Source organism: Strigops habroptila, chromosome 18, assembly GCF_004027225.2.
Source record: "Strigops habroptila isolate Jane chromosome 18, bStrHab1.2.pri, whole genome shotgun sequence".
Classification (NCBI taxonomy): Eukaryota; Metazoa; Chordata; class Aves; order Psittaciformes; family Psittacidae; genus Strigops; species Strigops habroptila.
In genome coordinates, this window is record NC_044294.2 from 2,216,754 (window position 1) to 2,236,343 (window position 19,590).

Sequence of the window (19,590 nt, forward strand, 5' to 3'; positions counted from 1 at the left end):
CTGTAGAGGAGAAATGAGAAGTTGGTCTTGTACTACTCCCAGCTGAAACTTTCCCACAAGTATTTTTACTATAAATAAGAAGTGAAAGAGTTCACAGCTAAATTTAACCCTTAGCTTGATTGCTTTCTGGGTTTTCTTAGGTGGACCAGGCTGTGGAACTGTAGGAACGTGAAGTGGATCAATAACTTGCATTTATACTTTGTAAAAAATGCATTGCCTTTTAATTCCTAAGGCTCATCAAGGGGAACATCATCACTGATTGGAATTCCCCTCTCCTTCCCATGCAAAATCATGATTTTTGAAAGGAAGGAAGTGAATGTTTCTTCTTGGGGAACTTTTCAAGCAGAAGACCTTACAGCTGCCAGAATTCTAACCGAAAACATTGTCAGTGTACTAGAGTGCACAGACATTGCTTGCTCTGCTTTCAGATACTCAAAGTTACCATTCCGGAAAATCCCTTTCAGTTTGACTTCATTTCACAATTTCTATGAAGTTAAGCAACTGCAGCTCATGTAGGCTACAAGAGTTAAAGAAAACCCACCCCAGGGTGCTTAAAACTAAGGGCTGCTGCTGATAGCTTTGGCTTTATTCCCCCCTGAGGCTTGCGTGAGGGAAGCACAGCTTGGTTACGTGACTGAAGAAAGCCTTAGCGCGGGCAGGTGAGCCCTGTATTTCTGACTTAAAAATGAGCTTCAAGTTGTGCTGAACGAGCTGCAGAATTTGTATGCCCCTCTTCAGCTGCACGGGGCTTTTTTTACTTCTATTCAAACATTTAGACCATAAAACATACTGTGGTTGAGGAGTGAGAGTTAAAAGTAGGATGTTTGGGCAGGGTCTCCAGTAACGTGTTCAGCAGCTGTGGGTGCACTGCAACACGTGGGCTTCCTCTTAACTCTCTGTTTTCCAGCTTTCCCTTGGGAATTGAAATGATAGGAGGGGAAAAAGCAGACCTGATTTAATGATTATATAAACTTGAGACACAGATTGTCAGGGAGTCTTCCATAAAATAGAATCCCTGTTCTTCGCAGGCTGTTGTTAACGGTAGTCGACAAGGTGATACATTTCTCTATCAAACTACTTGGAGTATGTATTTATTTCTAAAGCAGTGTATTTATTTCTAGAGCCAGTGAACCCATAAATCCTGTGGCAACGTTGGTTTGAAATGCCTTGGAGAAATGCAGCTCGCCCAGCCTCATAGCACTCGTGTTTCTGAAGCCTTACTTGGGAAGAAAGCGCTATCTTGCTGGGGGAAGAGGGGGGAAGATAATTAGCTGCTGAGGTCATTGTTTGCTTGAGCTGGGTTGATAGGGACAGCCCGGCCTGGCTTATACTATAAACATAGTGTAAAATGTTTATCACCAGCTTTGTCATTTGCCTTATTTGTCAGGGAATCTCGAGGAGAATGAGAAGGTTTCTGGTGCTGCGTAGTGAGTTGAGGGAGTTGCAGGATTGCCATAAAAAGGCAGAGTCCCTGCTTGGGTGAGCAGAGAGGTTCTGCCTTGGCAGGCATGCGTTAGGCCTGACCTTTTCCAGAGAGAAAATACTGACCTACATCCTTTCCTGCTGGGGCTGGGTGGGAGAAAGAAACCTCTCTACTTGCATCTTTCTGATGTAATTTTCTGGTCTGATACTCATTGTTTTCTGCTATAAAATGTTGAGAATGCAGAGGACAGGCAGCTGGGAGCGTGTGTGTGCGGCTGCGTTGTGTTTGTGTCATGGTGTATTCATCCTCTTCCTCTCCAAGCCCCAACAGGCTAACAGGTCCAGTTTTGGGCATCTCATATATACTAGTGTTCAGGTGGAAAACTAAAACCCATAGCTGTTACTAAGGAGCTTTTTACTCTCAGGAGTACTAGCAGAAGGGGAGCATGTTGCTACTTTCAGAAGACAGTGTCATAAATTTGTACACGTTACAAATTTAGGGTAAGCTTTTAACTGTTGGCTCTTTTCCTGCTTTCCAGATCGTCACTATTTGAACAGACCACACCATGCGTGAGTACAAGCTAGTGGTCCTTGGTTCAGGAGGTGTGGGCAAGTCCGCTTTGGTGAGTTTTGGGAAGCAGTTCTGAATCCAGTACTCAAACTTCAAGCATCGTCTGCAATGAGATAGGCCCATTTAATTAAATGCATTGGCATATTTGTGTAGTGACTTCCATGTAGCTACTCTTACACTGCTGTGAATGTGTGTCATGGTTTTGGAGAAGCAGCAGGTGATCTATCACTGTTACAAGAGTTGGCATTTCATTTCTGCTTCTTGCATGGGTATAATACTGTAAGTGACTGGATGGCTGTATCTAAGTATTAAAAGCCTAACCTACACTAGAACAGCGAGTGAAGTGTAGCCATGCAAGGCAGTGAGTTAGGGGTAGTTGCAGCCTTGCATACCTTGAAGGCTGTGTGTTTGCCATCCTGGACAGAACCTGAATGAGCAGCCTGGACTGAAAACAAGAAGTCACCTTCAGCGTGTGCAGTGCAGAGGGCTAAGCATAGAGTGATGACACTTTGCACTCCTTAAGTACTTGGTTGTTTCTAATAAGAGGTTTACATAGCAGAGTTGATAGTAAAGCATTGTAAGAGAGATTTCTGTCACCTATTTATCACAGATCAGTCAAGCAGCTCACTCCAACAAGAAAGGCAAAGAACTGGTCAAGTGTAAAGTTATCTAAAACAAGGAACTACACTGTGTTCCTTTTCACAGCAGATGATAATAGCTGACCAGCCCTTCATGTTGTAGACACTGCTTCTTGCACTGTTGTTTATTCTGCTGAAATGGGCTCCTAATAATCTTGGTATATCACCTGCAGAATCCAGATGAACATGAGGAAAGATTATTCAGTTAGCTGTCAAATTTGATGTACTCTCTCAGAGATCCCTTCCTAATCTTTACAAGATGTAGGTGTAAAATTGTTTTGATATATTCTGTTCTTCTAAGCGATCCGTATTGCTTTTTGCACCAGCGTCCCCTTGTTTGAGTATCTTGCTTTTGTTACGTGATGTTTTACTCACTAGGTAAAATAAGGCACTTATTGATATGCTGTACATAAAAATTACTCAGCATCATTCATACTTGAATTTCCTTAGTTGTGATGTGCAGTCTGAGTCAGCATCCATCACTGGCCTTTTCAATAGCTGAAATGCAAATACTTAGCCTGGTAAACAAAAGTTAAATTCTTCTTGACAGCGTAGGTGCTAAGTAAGCATATATTGTGATTCATATGCAACATGGATCCATTATGTTTATAACAGCACATGGTAAGTGCCAATTAGTAGCTAAGAGTGAATACTTAGCTTTCAAGGTGACTGCCTGCTTAATTACAAGCATTAGCAAGGAGAGGTTACAAGGTGGGATTTAAAATCATAGAGAGGTCACTTTAAAATTTCTTTCTTCGAGCTGTATAAGCTAAACTGTCTAACAAAGAGGCTGGTGTTCAGCTCTGTGTTTTCATTGAGAGTGTAGATTACAATATGGTGTTGTTTCACTGCAAATCCTCCTTACTGCTTTAACTCTTCTGTGCCAATACGATGCTGATTGTGCCTTTGGGTAATGATGGCAGGATAGCAGAAAAACCTTCACTGGTATTAAGGCACAGTTATATTGCAATTTCTTTCTTTCCTGCATGATAGTTTTCTCTCCATTTCTAATAAGGGTAAGTATCTTCTGGAGTGTCAGTGGGTAAACAGTATTGCCAAGAGTATCCAGTTGTCTTACATACAGTTAATAGTGGCATCTTATTATAATGATTTTGCTGAGATTTGTTATCTAAAGGGCAGCCTGGGACAACCATTCAGTGTGACAAGTAAATATTGGAGAAGCAAAGACTTTGATCATTAGAGTGTAAAATAGGTTTATTCAGTGATAGAGGATGATTTTTAAATAAGGTAGTACTAGAAATCTTTTCTTCTTATGTTAAAAGAAAGCAAACCGTGAGGAACTGCTCAGTTGCCAGCACACAGCGAGATGTTCTGCATGTATCTGGCATATGCCACTCTGAAAGCTTGCAAGTACTTGTGTAACAAATGTGAGCCCTCTTGCAGAAAAATCTCAGCCTTCTGTCCAAACAAAACACGGCTGCTTGGAACAGGTAGTGACTTTGCAGAATTTGTATTAAAACACTTGTTTGTGGCTTTAAAGAGACAGACTTAAGTGCTGGGATCTTAGCACTTACTTTTATATACCACCACCTTGTTTTACAAACATCAACCAAACCTGGGACACCCGTGTGCTGTGTTGCTACCTTATTGTAGGCAAGAGGGTGGAGACACGGGGTGAGAAGGAACAAAAAGCTTTGCCTTGCAGTGGATAAGTAAAGCTGCAGAGTGACAGGAGCCAAAGCAGGTCGCATATGGAGCTTGGGACATCCAGAGATGGGCCACGTCTGAATGGCAACTTGATGGGAAGTGTTAAGAGTAGATTGACTTTGAATAATTACATACAGGAAGAAAGACCTTCTCTTTGAAATGAGTAATGTCTCCTCCTTTAATGGGTTAATACACATTGAGCATCTGGAGCCACTCCAGTTGTAACTTGCTGCTCTGAAATATGTCTGTGCCCTGGGCATGTAATCCAGAGTAGCTCCATGTAACTCTATTGTGATTTGAATTGAAATGCGGATATTCCACAGTGTACAGATTGCCTGTTCTTCTGATTGAATTTCAAGCCTTCCAAATTTGGTGATTTTTATTCTTCTGAAGTCACAGGCACTAAAATAAAGGCATTTTTGAGGGTATCATCTTTTATGAACAAGCAAGCAACCAACCAGTTTATATTTCAAAAAATGCTTTGAAAATGGGCTTGAACAAAGTGATTCTTAAAACAACAGGAAATACACAAATTTTATATAAAAGAAATGAAAATTTATGTCTTCTTCTCTGCTTCTCACTATTGAATTTTCACAGTGTTGAGTAGTTTTCGTGATGTTGCTTGCTCATAAAGCCATTCTTGGTAAATGTTACTGGTCGTGCTCAGTTCACTTAATTCTTTTCTTCTTTCCTTTCTCCCCAGACTGTACAGTTTGTTCAGGGAATTTTTGTTGAAAAATATGATCCAACAATAGAAGATTCATACAGAAAGGTAAAATAACAGCATTTTTATTTCTTTCAACTCTTGTAGAGCTTGCTCCTTTTTAATAATGCAACAAAAGCTTATTGGAATGAGAAAGGCTCTTTTCTGAGAAAGTCTTACGGCTGCACGACACTGCAGCAGGAAAGTGATGTGTAGAAAAGCATCAGCCTTGGAAATGGTTTCATTCAGATAGTTTCCTTTGGCTTTATGGAGTACTTTACTAGCTTAAGGTCTGAATGCAGTCAGACAAATTGCATTAGCTACTATAAAGCTGAATTATTGGGGAATGACAAATTTTGCTGTTCATTGGACTGCTCCCTAACTTAGTTCTGTTTATCAGGAGGATTAAATCTCTGTTACTGCATATAACCAAGAGCTTTCACTTTAAATCTTTGATGACTCAAGTTGAGGCAGTTGGAGGCTGCAACTCTGCTCTCTTCATCTGTGTCTTCACTTGTACTGGAATGTGAGCTGTAGTGGCTGGCACACGAGTGTAATGCCCATCTCCTGCCAGTGCTTCTGGTTGATGCCTGGGGATAGGAACAGCTCAACCAAACGAGGGGCAGACTGCAACTCAGATCTGTTTGCTGTAATTTGACGTAGAATTATTACTTCAAAACATAAAGATACCAATACTTGCTATCCGTAGAAGTTGCTATGCACCATGGCTGCTTTGCCATTTAGTTCAAATGCATTCTGCTTGCTTTGGAGGCATATAAAATTCTTTAGGGCTGTTTTGGACACAGGCTTGTAATTGCTGAGTAGAAGTCCTTGTCAGGATCCCTGTCATGTTATGCATTTCTATCAACAGAGCTGCTTTCTTCACTCCATTGATGTCAAGTAACCCATTGTTTTACAGATTAGCATTAGTGTTACCATAATTAAAGGCACCCAAACATAAACCAAAAACTGCTGACATTTGTGCCTGTGATAATTAAATGTAAATTGTGGTCTGAGTTTGGCAGTTAAATTTATCTGACTTTCCTGGAATTACCCTTGTTGGATCTGAGACATTGCTCAGTAAGTGGAAGATTTGCTAAGCCAAACAGTGAGGATCACTAAACTTTTTGCTTTGTCTTTTCTTCCTCACTCCCTTCATCCCAGCAGCAAAGAAAAATGGAAGTTTAAGGTCCTTTGAGTTTTAGAGTGGATTGAGTTGAGATGTTTATGACCTCACTTGAGATGTTTACAGTGAGTGTAAGCCTTTATAATCACCAGAGTCCTGGAGCATAAGTGAGCTGACCCAAATGCCTGGCTTGGGGTATAACTAATCCTCTTATAGCAGCGCCTCTCTTAGCACTGGGGAAGTGCTGGCTTTGTGGTACAAGTGAAAATTAAGCTGAGATTCCTCTTGCCTGTCCCATTTCAGTTTTAACTGTCTCTTCCCTTCTTTTCCCCAGCAAGTGGAAGTAGACTGTCAACAGTGTATGCTTGAAATCCTTGATACAGCAGGGACAGTAAGTATAATTCCTTTTTCTAATTGGTATAGAGTTTCTTGGTTAAGAATGAGATGAGAGATTAAGAATAGAATTTATACTAGTATAACCCTGCCCAAGCAAAACCAGTAGATCATCTGCAAGGGGCTATGGTGATGGGACAAGGGGGAATGGCTTTAACCTGCCAGAGGGGAGATTGAGATGAGCTCTGAGGCAGAAGTTCTTCCCTGTGAGGGTGCTGAGGCACTGGCACAGGGTGCCCAGAGAAGCTGTGGCTGCCCCATCCCTGGCAGTGTTCAAGGCCAGGTTGGACACAGGGGCTTGGGGCAACCTGCTCTAGTGGAAGGTGTCCCTGCCCATGGCAGGGGGTTGGAACTGGATGAGCTTTAAGGTCCCTTCCAACCCAAACCAGGCTGGGAATCTATGCAGTAATTTAAATTGAATGATTTTGTTAAATAGCCCAAAACCCAGTGTGGTGAGAGCTGTCTGCAGCCCTGCCAGCACCACAGTGAACCCATTCCCCAGCTGGTGCCTTAGTGCTGGGACACACGGGTTGGTTGTTCCCCTGCCCCTCACCTCTTCACTACCATCCACCATCGTTTCGCTATCAACATACTGATACAGAATAATTTGACATGTTAATTTTGCAAGTGTCCAGAATACACAGACACAGATTGAAGCCACTTCTAGGCAAGGCATAGGGATTGCCTCCTCAGCCTACATGGAGAGGATTTCAGAATACTCCTTACCTGGGTGGCATCTTCCTGCTCCTGCTTTGTGCTGCTTCAGGAGGCCCGTGTCCTCCCAGCCTGCAGCTGGGTCTGTGCTGCAGCTCCTTTTGCCATACCAGTGTTACCACCACGCAAAGTCCTGCTGCTAAACAAACAGCCCTGTAATGGTTGAGTGCACATCACAGGGGAGGACATGCTTCCTAAAAGTTAGTTTTATTTAGAAAGCTTTGAAAATTACCAACAGCAATGCAAAGGCGTGGAAGCAGAAATCATTGTTCCATGGTTCTGGTAAAGCTTCCTTTGACAGGCTTGGACAAAGGCACCTCTCATCTGGTACAGATTTTCAGCCTGCTGTTGCATTTCATTGCATTGAACTTTTAAGCCATTTTCATGCTAGAGATGAGTAGAGTATAGTTTTGTGTGTTCAGAGGTGAGCAGGCAGTGCCTTCCCACCCTGTTGTGCTCACAATTAAATAGTGAGGCTGTGGCACCGAGGCCTGTTCCAATATCATGGTAGAGCAGAAATTGAATTTCTACTCCATATCTGTTGCCTGGGGAAGTTGGCCTGATGGCAGACTCGTGCTGAACACCATATCAGAAAATAAATGGAAGAGCACTACAAAATATGTCAGCCAAATCGTAACACCTTGTATTATGGCTCGGGGCATACAGTAGTCTGTATAGATATAGTTTTATTGCTGCTCTTGGTCTTTTTCCCATTTTTTTTCAAGAAGTCTGTTTCTCTGTTGGGGAGAAGAAAACCAAAGGGAAAGAGATGTGTTAATGCTTTTATTAAATTTGCATGCTGTGGTGGATTTCTGTAAGGGGTAGCAATGGAAATACATGCTGTACAGTACTATATTCATGTCTCCATTCCCATAAAAGCATTCCTTTGTAAATGTTCATTAACTGCATTCACTAGCTAATTGCTCTTCAAACTGTTTGATTACAGGAGCAATTCACAGCAATGAGGGATCTCTATATGAAGAACGGCCAAGGGTTTGCACTAGTATATTCTATAACAGCACAGTCCACATTTAACGACTTACAGGACCTGCGGGAGCAGATTTTACGGGTTAAGGACACTGAAGATGTAAGTAGAATATCTTTGCTTCTGCAAATGGTTAAAATGTGTTTGTAAGTAAAGCATAGAGGGATTTGTGAGCAGGATTTCCTTCGGAGAATATTCTTTGCTGTACAGCAAAGTCTTATATTGAAGTAAGTTTTCTTAGTGGTGTTGGTTATTTTCAGTGTTGTTATTTGAGGTCCAACACCTGCTAAAGGGGATAATGAAACTAGATTTTCTCATTTCCAGACTTTATGGAAGTCTAAGAGTCTTTGGGGAATGGTGGGAGTTGATGAAGAGCAGCTTCTTTATTTCCCCCTCAACTCTTCTCCAGTATTTGCATTTCCTTTTCCACTGTGCTTTAGCAATTCTTTATTTCCCTCAAAGTGTGAAGAAAACCAGCAGTAGAACGTACCAGTAATGATGTTCTTAGTAGATCTGCAGTTGTTTTACAATGGGGACTGGCGCTGCTTTTCCCAAATGTATGAAGTGGAAGCTCAGGTACAAAGCTGGGATGATTCCTGAAGGTCTCTGGCGTCCTGGAGCAGGGCAGTGCTGTCCACTGTGCCCTCTGTGCTGTTTGCATGTGTCATAATTCAAGTTGATGCACTTGAACTGCAAAGAAAAAGGATGTGTTCAGCTTGTTGACCAAACTGTGCTTTGTAATTGAAGTGTTGTTAGGGTTAGTCTTCTGGTTTGTGAGCTCTGCTTCATTCAAATCCATGAGAACCAAAGCTTTTATGGGATTTTGGATTATTGTATGAAAATATGCTTATCCCTTTCTGAAGGAAAGGAGGATGCTGAAGGGTTAGTGGCTGTGGTCTGTTGCTCCCATGACAGGCATGTGTGAGCAGGGAGGGTTCAGCTTTGCACTATGGACCTGTATGTCCCTGTGAATGGTGATGGCACTGTGCAGGCCACCCTCACGGTCCAAGGCTTTTAAACTCTTGTTTCCTTTGTTCCTTCTGTTTCTTGACAAAATCTGTAACCCAAAGGATGAATGAATTAAATCATTAAGAGACTTAGCTAGTCTTAGCTAAGAAAGAGTCTTAGCTAGTGATGCAAGGCTGTAATTTTCATGGAATCCCAACCTGGTTTGGGTTGGAAGGGACCTTAAAGCTCCTCCACTTCCAACCCCTGCCATGGGCAGGGACACCTTCCACTAGAGCAGGTTGCTCCAAGCCCCTGTGTCCAACCTGGCCTTGAACACTGCCAGGGATGGGGCAGCCACAGCTCCTCTGGGCAACTTACAAGTAAGGAAAAATGACATTAAGATAGTTTGCATTCAGTCCTGTATGACAGAAGAAAACCGTTGACTGTATTTCCAGTTTGGGCTCCAGCTCCTGTAACTGGAACTCCTTGGTAGGCTTTTAATTTCGAAGCGTGTGGTTGCAGGGGGGTTGGAACTAGATGATCTTAAGGTCCTTTCCAACCCTTACGATTCTATGATTCTATGATTCTATGATTCTATAGTGAGGCTGGAGGGAGCCCTGTGGCTGGTGGAGATGTGTGGGAACTCTCTATGTGTAGACTTCCTCCAAAAGAAGCTGAAATTATTTTTGCCTACCAGTTGGTAATGTATTCAAAAGGTTTGCCCTGAGGATTGTGGAAAAGATTGCTTGGTTTTTTACACTGACAGCTTGAAGGTAGCTGCTGCCTTTGACATTGATTGCTTTGGGTTGTGGTGGTACTTGCCAGAGGGGTTGTGGAAGCTGCAGCATCCTCTCACTCACAGCCCTTGCCTTTGTGCAGCCCTCCTGCACTGTAAAACGGGCAAACAGAGCTGGGACATGAATTTAGGCCAAATCCTCTCTAAGCCATGTGTATTGTATTTAAATAGGCATTCAGGAAAATGCAGTTTGAGCGATGGGCTGAGCATGCCGGGGTGGGATGAACCCAGCCCGCAGCTCCGCTCCTCTGGGGCTGAGGCACCCTCCCCACGCTGCTGCTTTCCCTTGGATCTCCCGTATCCTGATTACCTTGTTTTGAATGGCTTTGGTTCCCTCCTTGGTTTAACAAGCTGAACTTCTATTTATGCAAAACTGATTTCCATTTAGGTAGGGATTATGCTTGTGTAAATCCCTGGTAACACGAGTCCTGTATTAGCCTCCGGTCAGAGCCCGGTGCTTGGCTCGGCTGCGCTCGCCGGAGGGGAATTTGCACCGTAAGCTGGTCAAGTTCATCGGGCAGCAGGGACTTGCTTTCGTTTTTACTGCAGTGATTTGATTTAATTATTAAAAGGCATTTCTGTTTTGTGTTAGGGGGGATGTTACTTGTTGAATCCAAGCCTGAGAACCTTTTGAACGTTTCAGCTGTGTTCTGCTGAGTTAGGAGAACACACTCTTTCCTGTAGTTTCAGAACGTGTCTGTTAACACCCTAGTACTTAAGCCATTAAATTATGTACGTCTAACAAAAGTTTAAATTCCAGTTTTCTGCATGAAATAGTAAATGATCAAAAGCTAGTTCTTCAACAAACTCTGGTTTTGGCTTTATAATAAACAATTACTACCTTTTGAAATAACCTTATGCAGTATTTCACGTCTTTCAAGCCTGTACTGTTTAAACATCTAAATATAACTTTTTTCCTCTATTATTTCACATGTTAACATGTGAAAATAATGTTAACATTTTTATGTTTTGGTATCAGAAAATTTCTCTTAACTATTTAGACAACTGTAAAGAATGGGGTTAAGCCAATAAAGTTATAAATATCCCGTTGCTTTCTGATGTGAAACAAGCTGCTTTTGGCTTTGCCTCATCTGTATTGTGACTTCAGGTTTCTGATGTAATAAGTAAACCTTCTTTTCCTCAAAATAAAAACGTGATCATTTTCTAATCGGTGTGGCTGTGAGTTTTAAATACAAAAATGGATCTTGAGTGTAGTTGAATCTGGAAGAGACTATAAATATGAACACTGAAGTAGATTAAAAACATACAGCGTGTTGTAAATTGCCAGAGGAAGTGGATGATGATTTATTTTCCAGCTGGAAAGTACTCATTTTCTGTTCAAAGAATTAAATGCTTCAGGAAATGGAGCGGGGTGCACACCCATTATCAGCAGTTCTTTATTTTTTTCTACTTCTACATAGCAGAAGGGAAACAGGATGCTGTTGTGTGCACACAGAGCACCGCAGTGCGTCCTGCACATCAGCTGTGGTCTCATGCTTCAAAATCCACCTTTGCTCTGCCTGTATCATCCCCTGAGATCTGTGAGGTGCAGGTCGTCAAAGCAAGCTCCAAAATCCATACGTAACCCACAGTTCTCAGGTGTAGAAAGTCCTGATCTGGGTATCTATCTCCAAACTGGCTGTGAGAACACATGGGCTGGAGCTGGGGAGCTCTGCCGTGTCCCATCCATGTAGCCTTGGGGAAGGGCCCTGCTGTAATCCCATTGCCTTGTGGGTAGGGAAGCAGCACCTTAGGGTAGGTGATTTTGACGGAGGTTTTTTGGGTGCTTTGGGTGGTTTTTATTGGCTTGTTTAAGGTTTTTCTACCTATTTGTGACATCTTGGTGGGCTACAGCTGCAGTAGAGGCTGCTCCAGAAGCAGAGAACACGTTCTGAAATCACTTATTCCAGCCTAAACCAGTCTGTGATTCTAACAGATGTTTGGTTTAATATTGCAGGAGATAGATTACTGGAAGCAATGTGCTTTCAGGAGCTGAGCTGGTCACTAGTTGGGAATTGTGATTATTCTAAGCTAGTAAATATCAGACACAGTGTTTGTGCCTTTTGTGGTGAACATCCTCTTCTCTGTGTGTATGCAAACCGTGTCAGTAGTAAGACACTGTATTGAGATGAGAAAGGCAGGGTTCCTGTGCACAGGGCTATGGGGATTCTTGGCTGCACAAGAATATTCCTTTTTATTCCCTGTGCAGGGCAGAACTTTTCAGAGGTGTTGCCATTTATTGTTGTGTGGTTTGACAACAGGTTGACAAGACAAGTCAAAGGGCTGAAACATCCAATGTATGTCTTCAAACACGTGCTGTATGTGCTGTTGTCTGAAATGGGCTATGTTGGCAGGCAAGTTAGCATCCTGTCACATAAAAGTCCCAGAATCATAGAACCAAATAGGTTGGAAAAGACCTTTAAGATCATGAAGTCCAACCTTTCTACATTTCAGTAGTATATTAAGTTTTTTACTAGAATGGTGTTGGATGTAGAGACCTGAAAATGAAACTTTACTAGTTTAAGATTGTGCTGAAATATGGCTGTTTGGTTTTATAGTGTCCCCCATGTGGTTAATTCTTAGTGAACCAGGATGTCAATAGTATGGACTTTGTTCAACCTTTTCCCAGCAGACATCTGAATTCCCCTCTACTCTGTCAGCTCCCTTGAACTTCTCATTTGGATTGGCATTCGTGCTGTCTATGTTTCCCTCCTCGCATGCCTTTGTAAGCCACAATGTTGTACATTAAATTGCTGATGGATCTCTCGTTCTTGCTTGTCTCCTCTCCAGGTTCCAATGATTCTGGTTGGCAATAAATGTGACCTGGAGGAAGAGCGTGTAGTCGGCAAAGAACAGGGTCAAAACTTAGCAAGACAGTGGTGTAACTGTGCCTTTCTAGAATCATCTGCAAAGTCTAAAATCAACGTTAATGAGGTAACTTTCAGTTGTTCCTTTGTCTTTCCTCCTTCAGCATGAACGCTGCATTATATCAGCATGTGACCCTTCAAATATTTCTTAATTGGGAAGATTCAGGATGATTCTGAAGTCTGAGCCTGAAAAAGGCCTGTGATGCAGTGTATTTAGCTACTGATTTCTGGTTGTTCTGAGGAGATCTGCTCCTTTTTCTCTGTAAAGGGTGGGTGACTTCTCCAGGTAAGTGTTTTCTATGGCCTGCATCAGGGGACATGAATAGCAGAGGGTCCTGAGCAAGCCCAATTAACTGGATGACTCTTATCTTAGATAAACTTTATCTGGAAAGTATACTTTTTCAAGATAACTGCTGCTGCTGTTCAGAACATGGATTATGCCCCATTGTACTTGCCATGTTGCATGGTGTTGGCTGTTGTTTTTGAAGTATTTGCTTTTCACATTCCTGGTACGTCTGGCTGCTCAGGCAGACATCCCATCACAGACCTCCTGTGGCATGCCACTAACTTATTGAGAGTGTGTGCCAACATCTATCTGTCTAAGCATTTCCCTGTGTCTAAATGAGAAACACCTTTGCAGTCGGTGTGCCTTTTGCTGCTGCCTGGGGTAGCTCAGCTCTGCTAAGGGAGCTCTGCTTGACGTCAGGCACCAAGTTTTTATGCTCTGCTCTGAATTATCTGACTGTGACAGAGGCTGGGTTTCCAGCCATAAAAGCTAAGGTGACCCCACTGAGCATAGCAGGTTTGGTGCCAGGAGATAACTGGGACCGTTGAGGAGGCTGTGTGATAAGCAGGAGCAGTAGGATCTTGGACTGGACCCAGCGTTAACTTGGCAGCCGGTGGGACTTGCGCAGCTCTGGATCTGCCTGGTTGAACGGGAAGGGAGCTCCAGGCTGCATGAATTGCAGCTTCTGTGGTTGGGATTAGCCTCGCTCTAGTGTGCGCTAATCTAACCTGGTAAATATAGCTCGCTGAGCTAGACTCCTGCCAGAAGGGATTTTTGTGTGTGAGCTGTAGTAAAACTGACTGTTAATGAAGAAACTAGCGGCTCAGTCCTCAAACACATCACCATGGAGCGTAACAAACTCTGGTTTATTTGTATTTCCACAGTTTGTGGCAGAGGCTGACCTCCCATTAGCCAAAAGTGCCTTAAAGCTCCTGAGAGCTGTGTGGGAGAGGGGGTTCTCCGGGAGGCAGAACACGGAGCTGTCCTGGGGCAATGCATGCCTGTAGCTTACAGTCATCCTTAATGTGTGAATCCTGTGTCTCTGCGTTTCCCTGTCATGCCTGCTGCCTCCAGTGAGACTCGGATGAGAAAGAAGGAAATTACTATCTGGAAGATTGGTTTCTGGTTTTATTGTGATCTTAATTGTTTGGTTTTATACCAATTTATATTGTCTAGTTATGAAAAGCGTAAAAGCCGAGGAAATCACAGAGAAGAAACGCCATGAATGAAGCAACTGACTCTGCTGGTTATTCATTTGTTCTGCTGGGTCGTGGTCTGGGGAAGTGTTTTCCATTATTTCCCTACTTTTGGACTTCTATCTTTGTTAAAATCTAGGTGAAAGGGAAATTTCTGCTTGCATTTGCTGGAAGTGAAACAAGCCTTTCATCTAGATAACAAGCTTTTCATACAGAGTTGATCTCAGTAGCAGCGCTTCAGATGTCTTCCTGGTGACGTGTGTGATGTTCTTGCACCACACTGACTTTTCTTAGGGACAGTGGCATTCCCAAAACCATGTTACAGACTTCTGCACTCATAGTGCTAGCACTTAAATGACCTAACTTATGTTTTCAGAGGGATTTTTCCCCTACCTTAGCCCTGGGAAGGTGAGAGGGTTCTACTTCAAAACATTCAAGGGTCTCATCTGCCAGAGCGTTGGTGCCTCCAGATAGTGACTCTTCCTGCACGTCATAATCACATTCAGATCATCTTGGCTCTTGTTATAAAGGCTTAAATACTGAAAGCTGGTTTATATCAGCAGAGATGCTGCCACTTATTGATTGGTTTCTTCTCCAGAAACTTTCTCTTCGTATCTCATCTTTACTGTGTCCGTTGGAGAGTACAAACTGCTATTTTTGCTGATAATAGAAAGCAGCAGCAATAAGCTTAGGAAAGGAGCCATATTTTACGTAAGAGCTTGATAAAGCCACCATCATGTTCATTTCCTTTGAAACATGAAAAACTTTAACTGGTGCACAGTTAAAGAGTTTCAAAGGAATTTCTTATAAACTGTTTCTTTGTCTTCTGAATTTCCTTGGAATCAATAAGTATTTGTGAGCTGTCAGCCACTCCAGGAAGGAAAAAAGTAAACAAGGACAAGGGTGGAGCCTTCTGAAGGTTTCAGTGTTTCTCCTCAATACTGTGACCTGGCTCCAAGCATTTTTGCAAAGCTCATTTTGCTATAAATGGGTTGAGTATTGCTGTGAAAACAACTCACAGCAAAAGTTCACAAGAAACTTGTCTCTGCAGCTGAAAGAGGTCCCTGTAACCATCCCCTTCTGGAAACATCTGAGTTCAGAGCAGATGTTTCGCTTCTCCTTGGTAATTTTATTAATAAACTCAAAAGAGCAGGCAAAGAAGTGAGGTGGTTACAGCTCAGATGTGTTTGGCAAAGAGGAAAACAAAACAGTGCATCCTATGCAGCGGGTGAATGAAGACCATTTTTGAAGGTGGAAGCCAAGGAAGAGGGATGCCTTTCCCTACAAAGAGAACACGCTGCTGCTGGCCTAGCTCCACTCTGCACAGATGATGATCCTTGAGGATGTTATTCCTGTCTTTTAAAAAAGGTTTTGTCATTCCTCAGTTTTTTCCCACTTTTCCAAAGCGAGGGATTTGTTGCCATTTCATTGCTGTCCTCTTCTGAAGCGTTTGGTCATGCACAACCTGGAGGAGAAAGCTGTGTGCTGCAGGATGTGAGTTTACAGCTCCCTTATGTTCTGCACACTGATGTGAGCTCTGTGCTCTCCTGTTCCGTAAGCAGTTGCCTGAAAAACATGGTTTAGGAAATGCAAGCAGTTTAAGGGAATTTCTCAGGCTGCAGCTGCCAGGAAGGAGTATCAGCTCGCCAGGTTTGGACACTTGCATCATGTTTTATCACTTGGATTTTTCAGTTTGTGTTTTTCATTTTCAGATCTTTTATGACCTGGTCAGACAGATAAATAGAAAAACACCAGTGGAAAAGAAGAAGCCTAAAAAGAAATCATGTCTGCTGCTTTAGACTCCCATCGTGCAGCAGCTCTGAGCCAGGTAAGAGGTGTCTGAGTTCTACCTACAGCTCGGGCAATCAGACGACGAGCTAATCCCAACAGAGAGAGGACTCACTCCTCTCCCTTCTGTCTGCTGACAATTGCAAGTTGTTTGGGTGGGACATGGATTTCAATGCACACAGAAATAAAAAGCTGCCCACCGAAATAAAATCCAACCCAAAACGAAACCAAAAAACCACCCCAAGGTTGGACATAGCTATAAATAATCTTCCTGTGTATCTTGGCAGGGTAGTTGGTGTGCTTACAGCTGTTCTAATTGCACTCCTTAAAGAAAACAGCATTTCTGTAGCTTCAGGTTTGGGGCAGAAATATCACCTAGGCTACCCCATGAGCTGTTAGCGTGTTAGATCTGAAGTTCATGCTGGACATGGCCATTTCTGTAGCCTAGCTGTGATTGAGTAGGGTAAGTGGAGCTATGCAGTTAACCTGGCTTCTAATGACTTGTGCTTTATTGATTGAGAAGTCTCTTACCCTGAGCTTTGAATGCTGGAAAGTAATAGCTTAGGGTTGTGAGGAAACAGTGGCTTTAGGAAGACAAAGTGAAGAGTAGGTCTCAAGTGGCTTTTCGTGTTCCTCAGGTGACAGATCTGAATTTGGCTAGTGTGGCACCAGCCACGGTGACAGGGGGTTGGAACTGGATGAGCTTTAACATCCCTTCCAACCCAAACCAGGCTGGGATTCTATGATGATCTGCTCTAGATGGCCAGAATATTTCAGGGTCTCCCTCATCCTTTGTAAATCTCTGCCCAGTTCATCGCCTGCTTGTTACAGGTGGAGCAGGGCTCGGGGAGGTCTCCAACTCATTGGATGTTAAGAGCATCTCATACATATGAAAGGTGAAAACCCTCTCCCACCAATTGTGCATCCTTTGCTGAATTCCAAATGCACTTGGAGGCTGCCTGATGAATGGGAAGGGCACTTTCATTATCGCACAGCAGAAGGACAGGGTGGGGGCTGTCTGTCACAGCTCTGCTGCAGCCATGATAAAACAAGAACTTGCTTTTGAGAGTTAATAGTTTCCAAAGTCTTTTCTTTCTGTACCTCCAAACTCAGCAGATGGCAGGAGCAAACCCCAACACTGGGGGGAAGATAAGCTCTTCTGCTGAAATGCTGACATGGTTTTACAAGCCTGGGTGTGGGCAGTTGTCTGGGGAAGCTTTCAGGCCTTCCTTTGAGCTCATTCATCTCATCCATAGGTTGAGAAACATCCCTCCTCAATCTAAGTTTCGCATTAGTTTTTCACTTTTTCTAGATTGCAGGAATGAAGAACTGTTGCCTACATGGAAAGTGCCAGCATTCCCGACTTCAAAACCTTACGGAAATGAATCACATATCTGAAGAAGCTTCTCCTGTTTTTTTATATACTATGAGAAGAATTGAGATCTGAAAATGGTTTGCACACGGTCCCTGGGAAAAGAAATTGCTCTGTGTTATCTCTCTTGGAAATTTAAGACAATAGTACTCCTCCTTTGCAATAGCAGTTAACAGATGTGAACATAAATATAATTGACTCTAGTGTATGATTATACAAAGGAGCATGGATGCATTTCAAATGGTAGATATTGCTTCTATAATTAAAATTTCATATTGACCATTTTCTCATCGTTTCTCCCCATCAAGCACTAAAAATGTCCCACCATTATATTTTATATCTATAACTGTAGATCTCTATTACCTGAAATTTCCCTTTGAACTCACTGCAACAAATAACTTTTTGAGTCATTGACTTCATTTTATATTTAAAAGTTTCTGGAATATCATTATTTTCATTCTGCCATTATATTCTAATTAAAAATGTTTGTGCATAATGCTTTGGAAAAATGGGTCTTTTATAGGAAAAAAAAACCAACCTGGGATAACTGATTTCTATGGCTTTAAAAGCAAAAATATATAATATACTAAACCAACTCTAATATTGCTTCTCGTGTTTTACTGTCACAGATTAAATTACAGCTTTTATGAATGATTAAATTTTAGTACATTTTCATTTGGTTTCTGTGTTTTTGTTACGGTTTCCAGGCTTTGGGGTTTATCCATGTTCTGTGCATTCCTCTCCTCTTCTGGTAGATCCTTTGTCATGCCAGGTACGTCCAGTGTGTCTTGCCGATGTGATGTCTTCATGCACCCTCCTTGTTGGATGTATTTCATCCCACCACACACTCAAGTATGGAAGGCTGCTTTTAATTACTTTTGTGTCTTCTTTTAAATGTCTAAAGGTTGTATTCTGCTCCAAATGTTCCCTCTGTACAGTTACTTTTAGATGTACAAATTTGGTTTAATCCCGCATCAAGGTCTGACTTGGACGATCTTTGGGCTCACCCGATGGCGTGCTTTAGGGATGGAATCCCTGTGTTGACAGTGCCGCCTGCCGGGCAGAAGCCCACACTGATCTCTCCTGGTGATGCTCCCATGGTCAGCATCTCACCACAAAGCTGTGGAGTTGAAAGGTGGTTCTGTCTAAATACAGCTTCATAAAGCAGGTATTTGCTGTGTGGATTTTAGGCCAAAGGGGGCAAACGTTCCCTGAGCTGCACATTCAGCTGAAGGCGCTTTTTGTTTCATTTTGGGTTTGCTTCTTTTACTACCTGTTGGTTTCATAAAGTTTAAAAGAGCAGGATCTGAAGACACCCATGGGTGCTCAGCCTCGATCCTCCTTATGCAAGTAAAAGAACTGCCTCTGGGAACTGTGGGGCCTAAATCCCATCCTCGGTGTGATGCTGCTGGAATTCCTGCAGTGTTGGAGGACTTGCTCCTGCTTCGCTTCTGTGTAAGTGAGACGAGAAATGTATCTTCACAGTGGAGAAAACTCAGGACGGGCTTTGTCCTGGTTGTTGGAATGGGGAATCTAAATGTAAGAGCTGGTGAATGGTTGTTCCTGGATGAGTTGTGTAGTTTTTTACTGGAGACCAGGGGGGAGAAATGTCTATAAATGGATTTTTCTAAAGCTCTGTGTTGCTGATGCAGCTGAATTACGGAGAGATCCCAGTCTTTAAGTGCAGCCCAAACAAGACTGGATGGAAACATTTGAATGACAGTAATATGAAAACATCTGCCTACTTATTAGCTACTAGGCCAAACGTAGTTACTTAGCTGGTTGTCTTCAACCTCCCTATGCGCTTCCTTTCTCAGGAGCAGCAGAAACATGGTATTTACAGGTTGGTTATCTTTACTAAATGTAAAACTATTTTAGTAATAAAGTAATTTTAATGTACACGCTGATTGCTAGATGTCTCTTCTCTTTTCCAGCACCAGCTTGCTTTCCTGGCACCTTAGGTTTAGGAGAAGGGGCTGGATGTTTGCGCTTTGGGAGCTGGTTTCTGGGATACCTGAGAGCGCTCCAGTAGAGAGATGGAGTTTTAGGTGGTAAAGCAACGGTTGATTGCCATGTTGGTGGCACCGTTCCGGAGCTCCCCATGTGTAGGTGATGTG

General features: G+C 42.7%; 1 protein-coding gene across 6 annotated transcripts in view; it reads left to right on the forward strand.

Moving 5' to 3' along the window:
- The window catches only part of RAP1A (RAP1A, member of RAS oncogene family), a 38,071-nt gene extending 19,923 nt beyond the window's left edge, over positions 1 to 18,148 (forward strand). For all 6 annotated transcript variants that reach the window (XM_030473627.2, XM_030473631.1, XM_030473632.1 and 3 more), the window contains 7 exons: positions 1,962 to 2,045; positions 5,003 to 5,071; positions 6,463 to 6,519; positions 8,182 to 8,322; positions 12,755 to 12,898; positions 16,026 to 16,141; positions 17,414 to 18,148. In XM_030473627.2, coding sequence (XP_030329487.1) covers positions 1,989 to 2,045; positions 5,003 to 5,071; positions 6,463 to 6,519; positions 8,182 to 8,322; positions 12,755 to 12,898; positions 16,026 to 16,112 — 555 coding nt within the window. In that variant the 5' untranslated portion in view covers positions 1,962 to 1,988 and the 3' untranslated portion in view covers positions 16,113 to 16,141; positions 17,414 to 18,148. The remainder of the gene's footprint in view (positions 1 to 1,961; positions 2,046 to 5,002; positions 5,072 to 6,462; positions 6,520 to 8,181; positions 8,323 to 12,754; positions 12,899 to 16,025; positions 16,142 to 17,413) is intronic.
- The last annotated feature ends 1,442 nt before the right edge of the window (positions 18,149 to 19,590 follow it).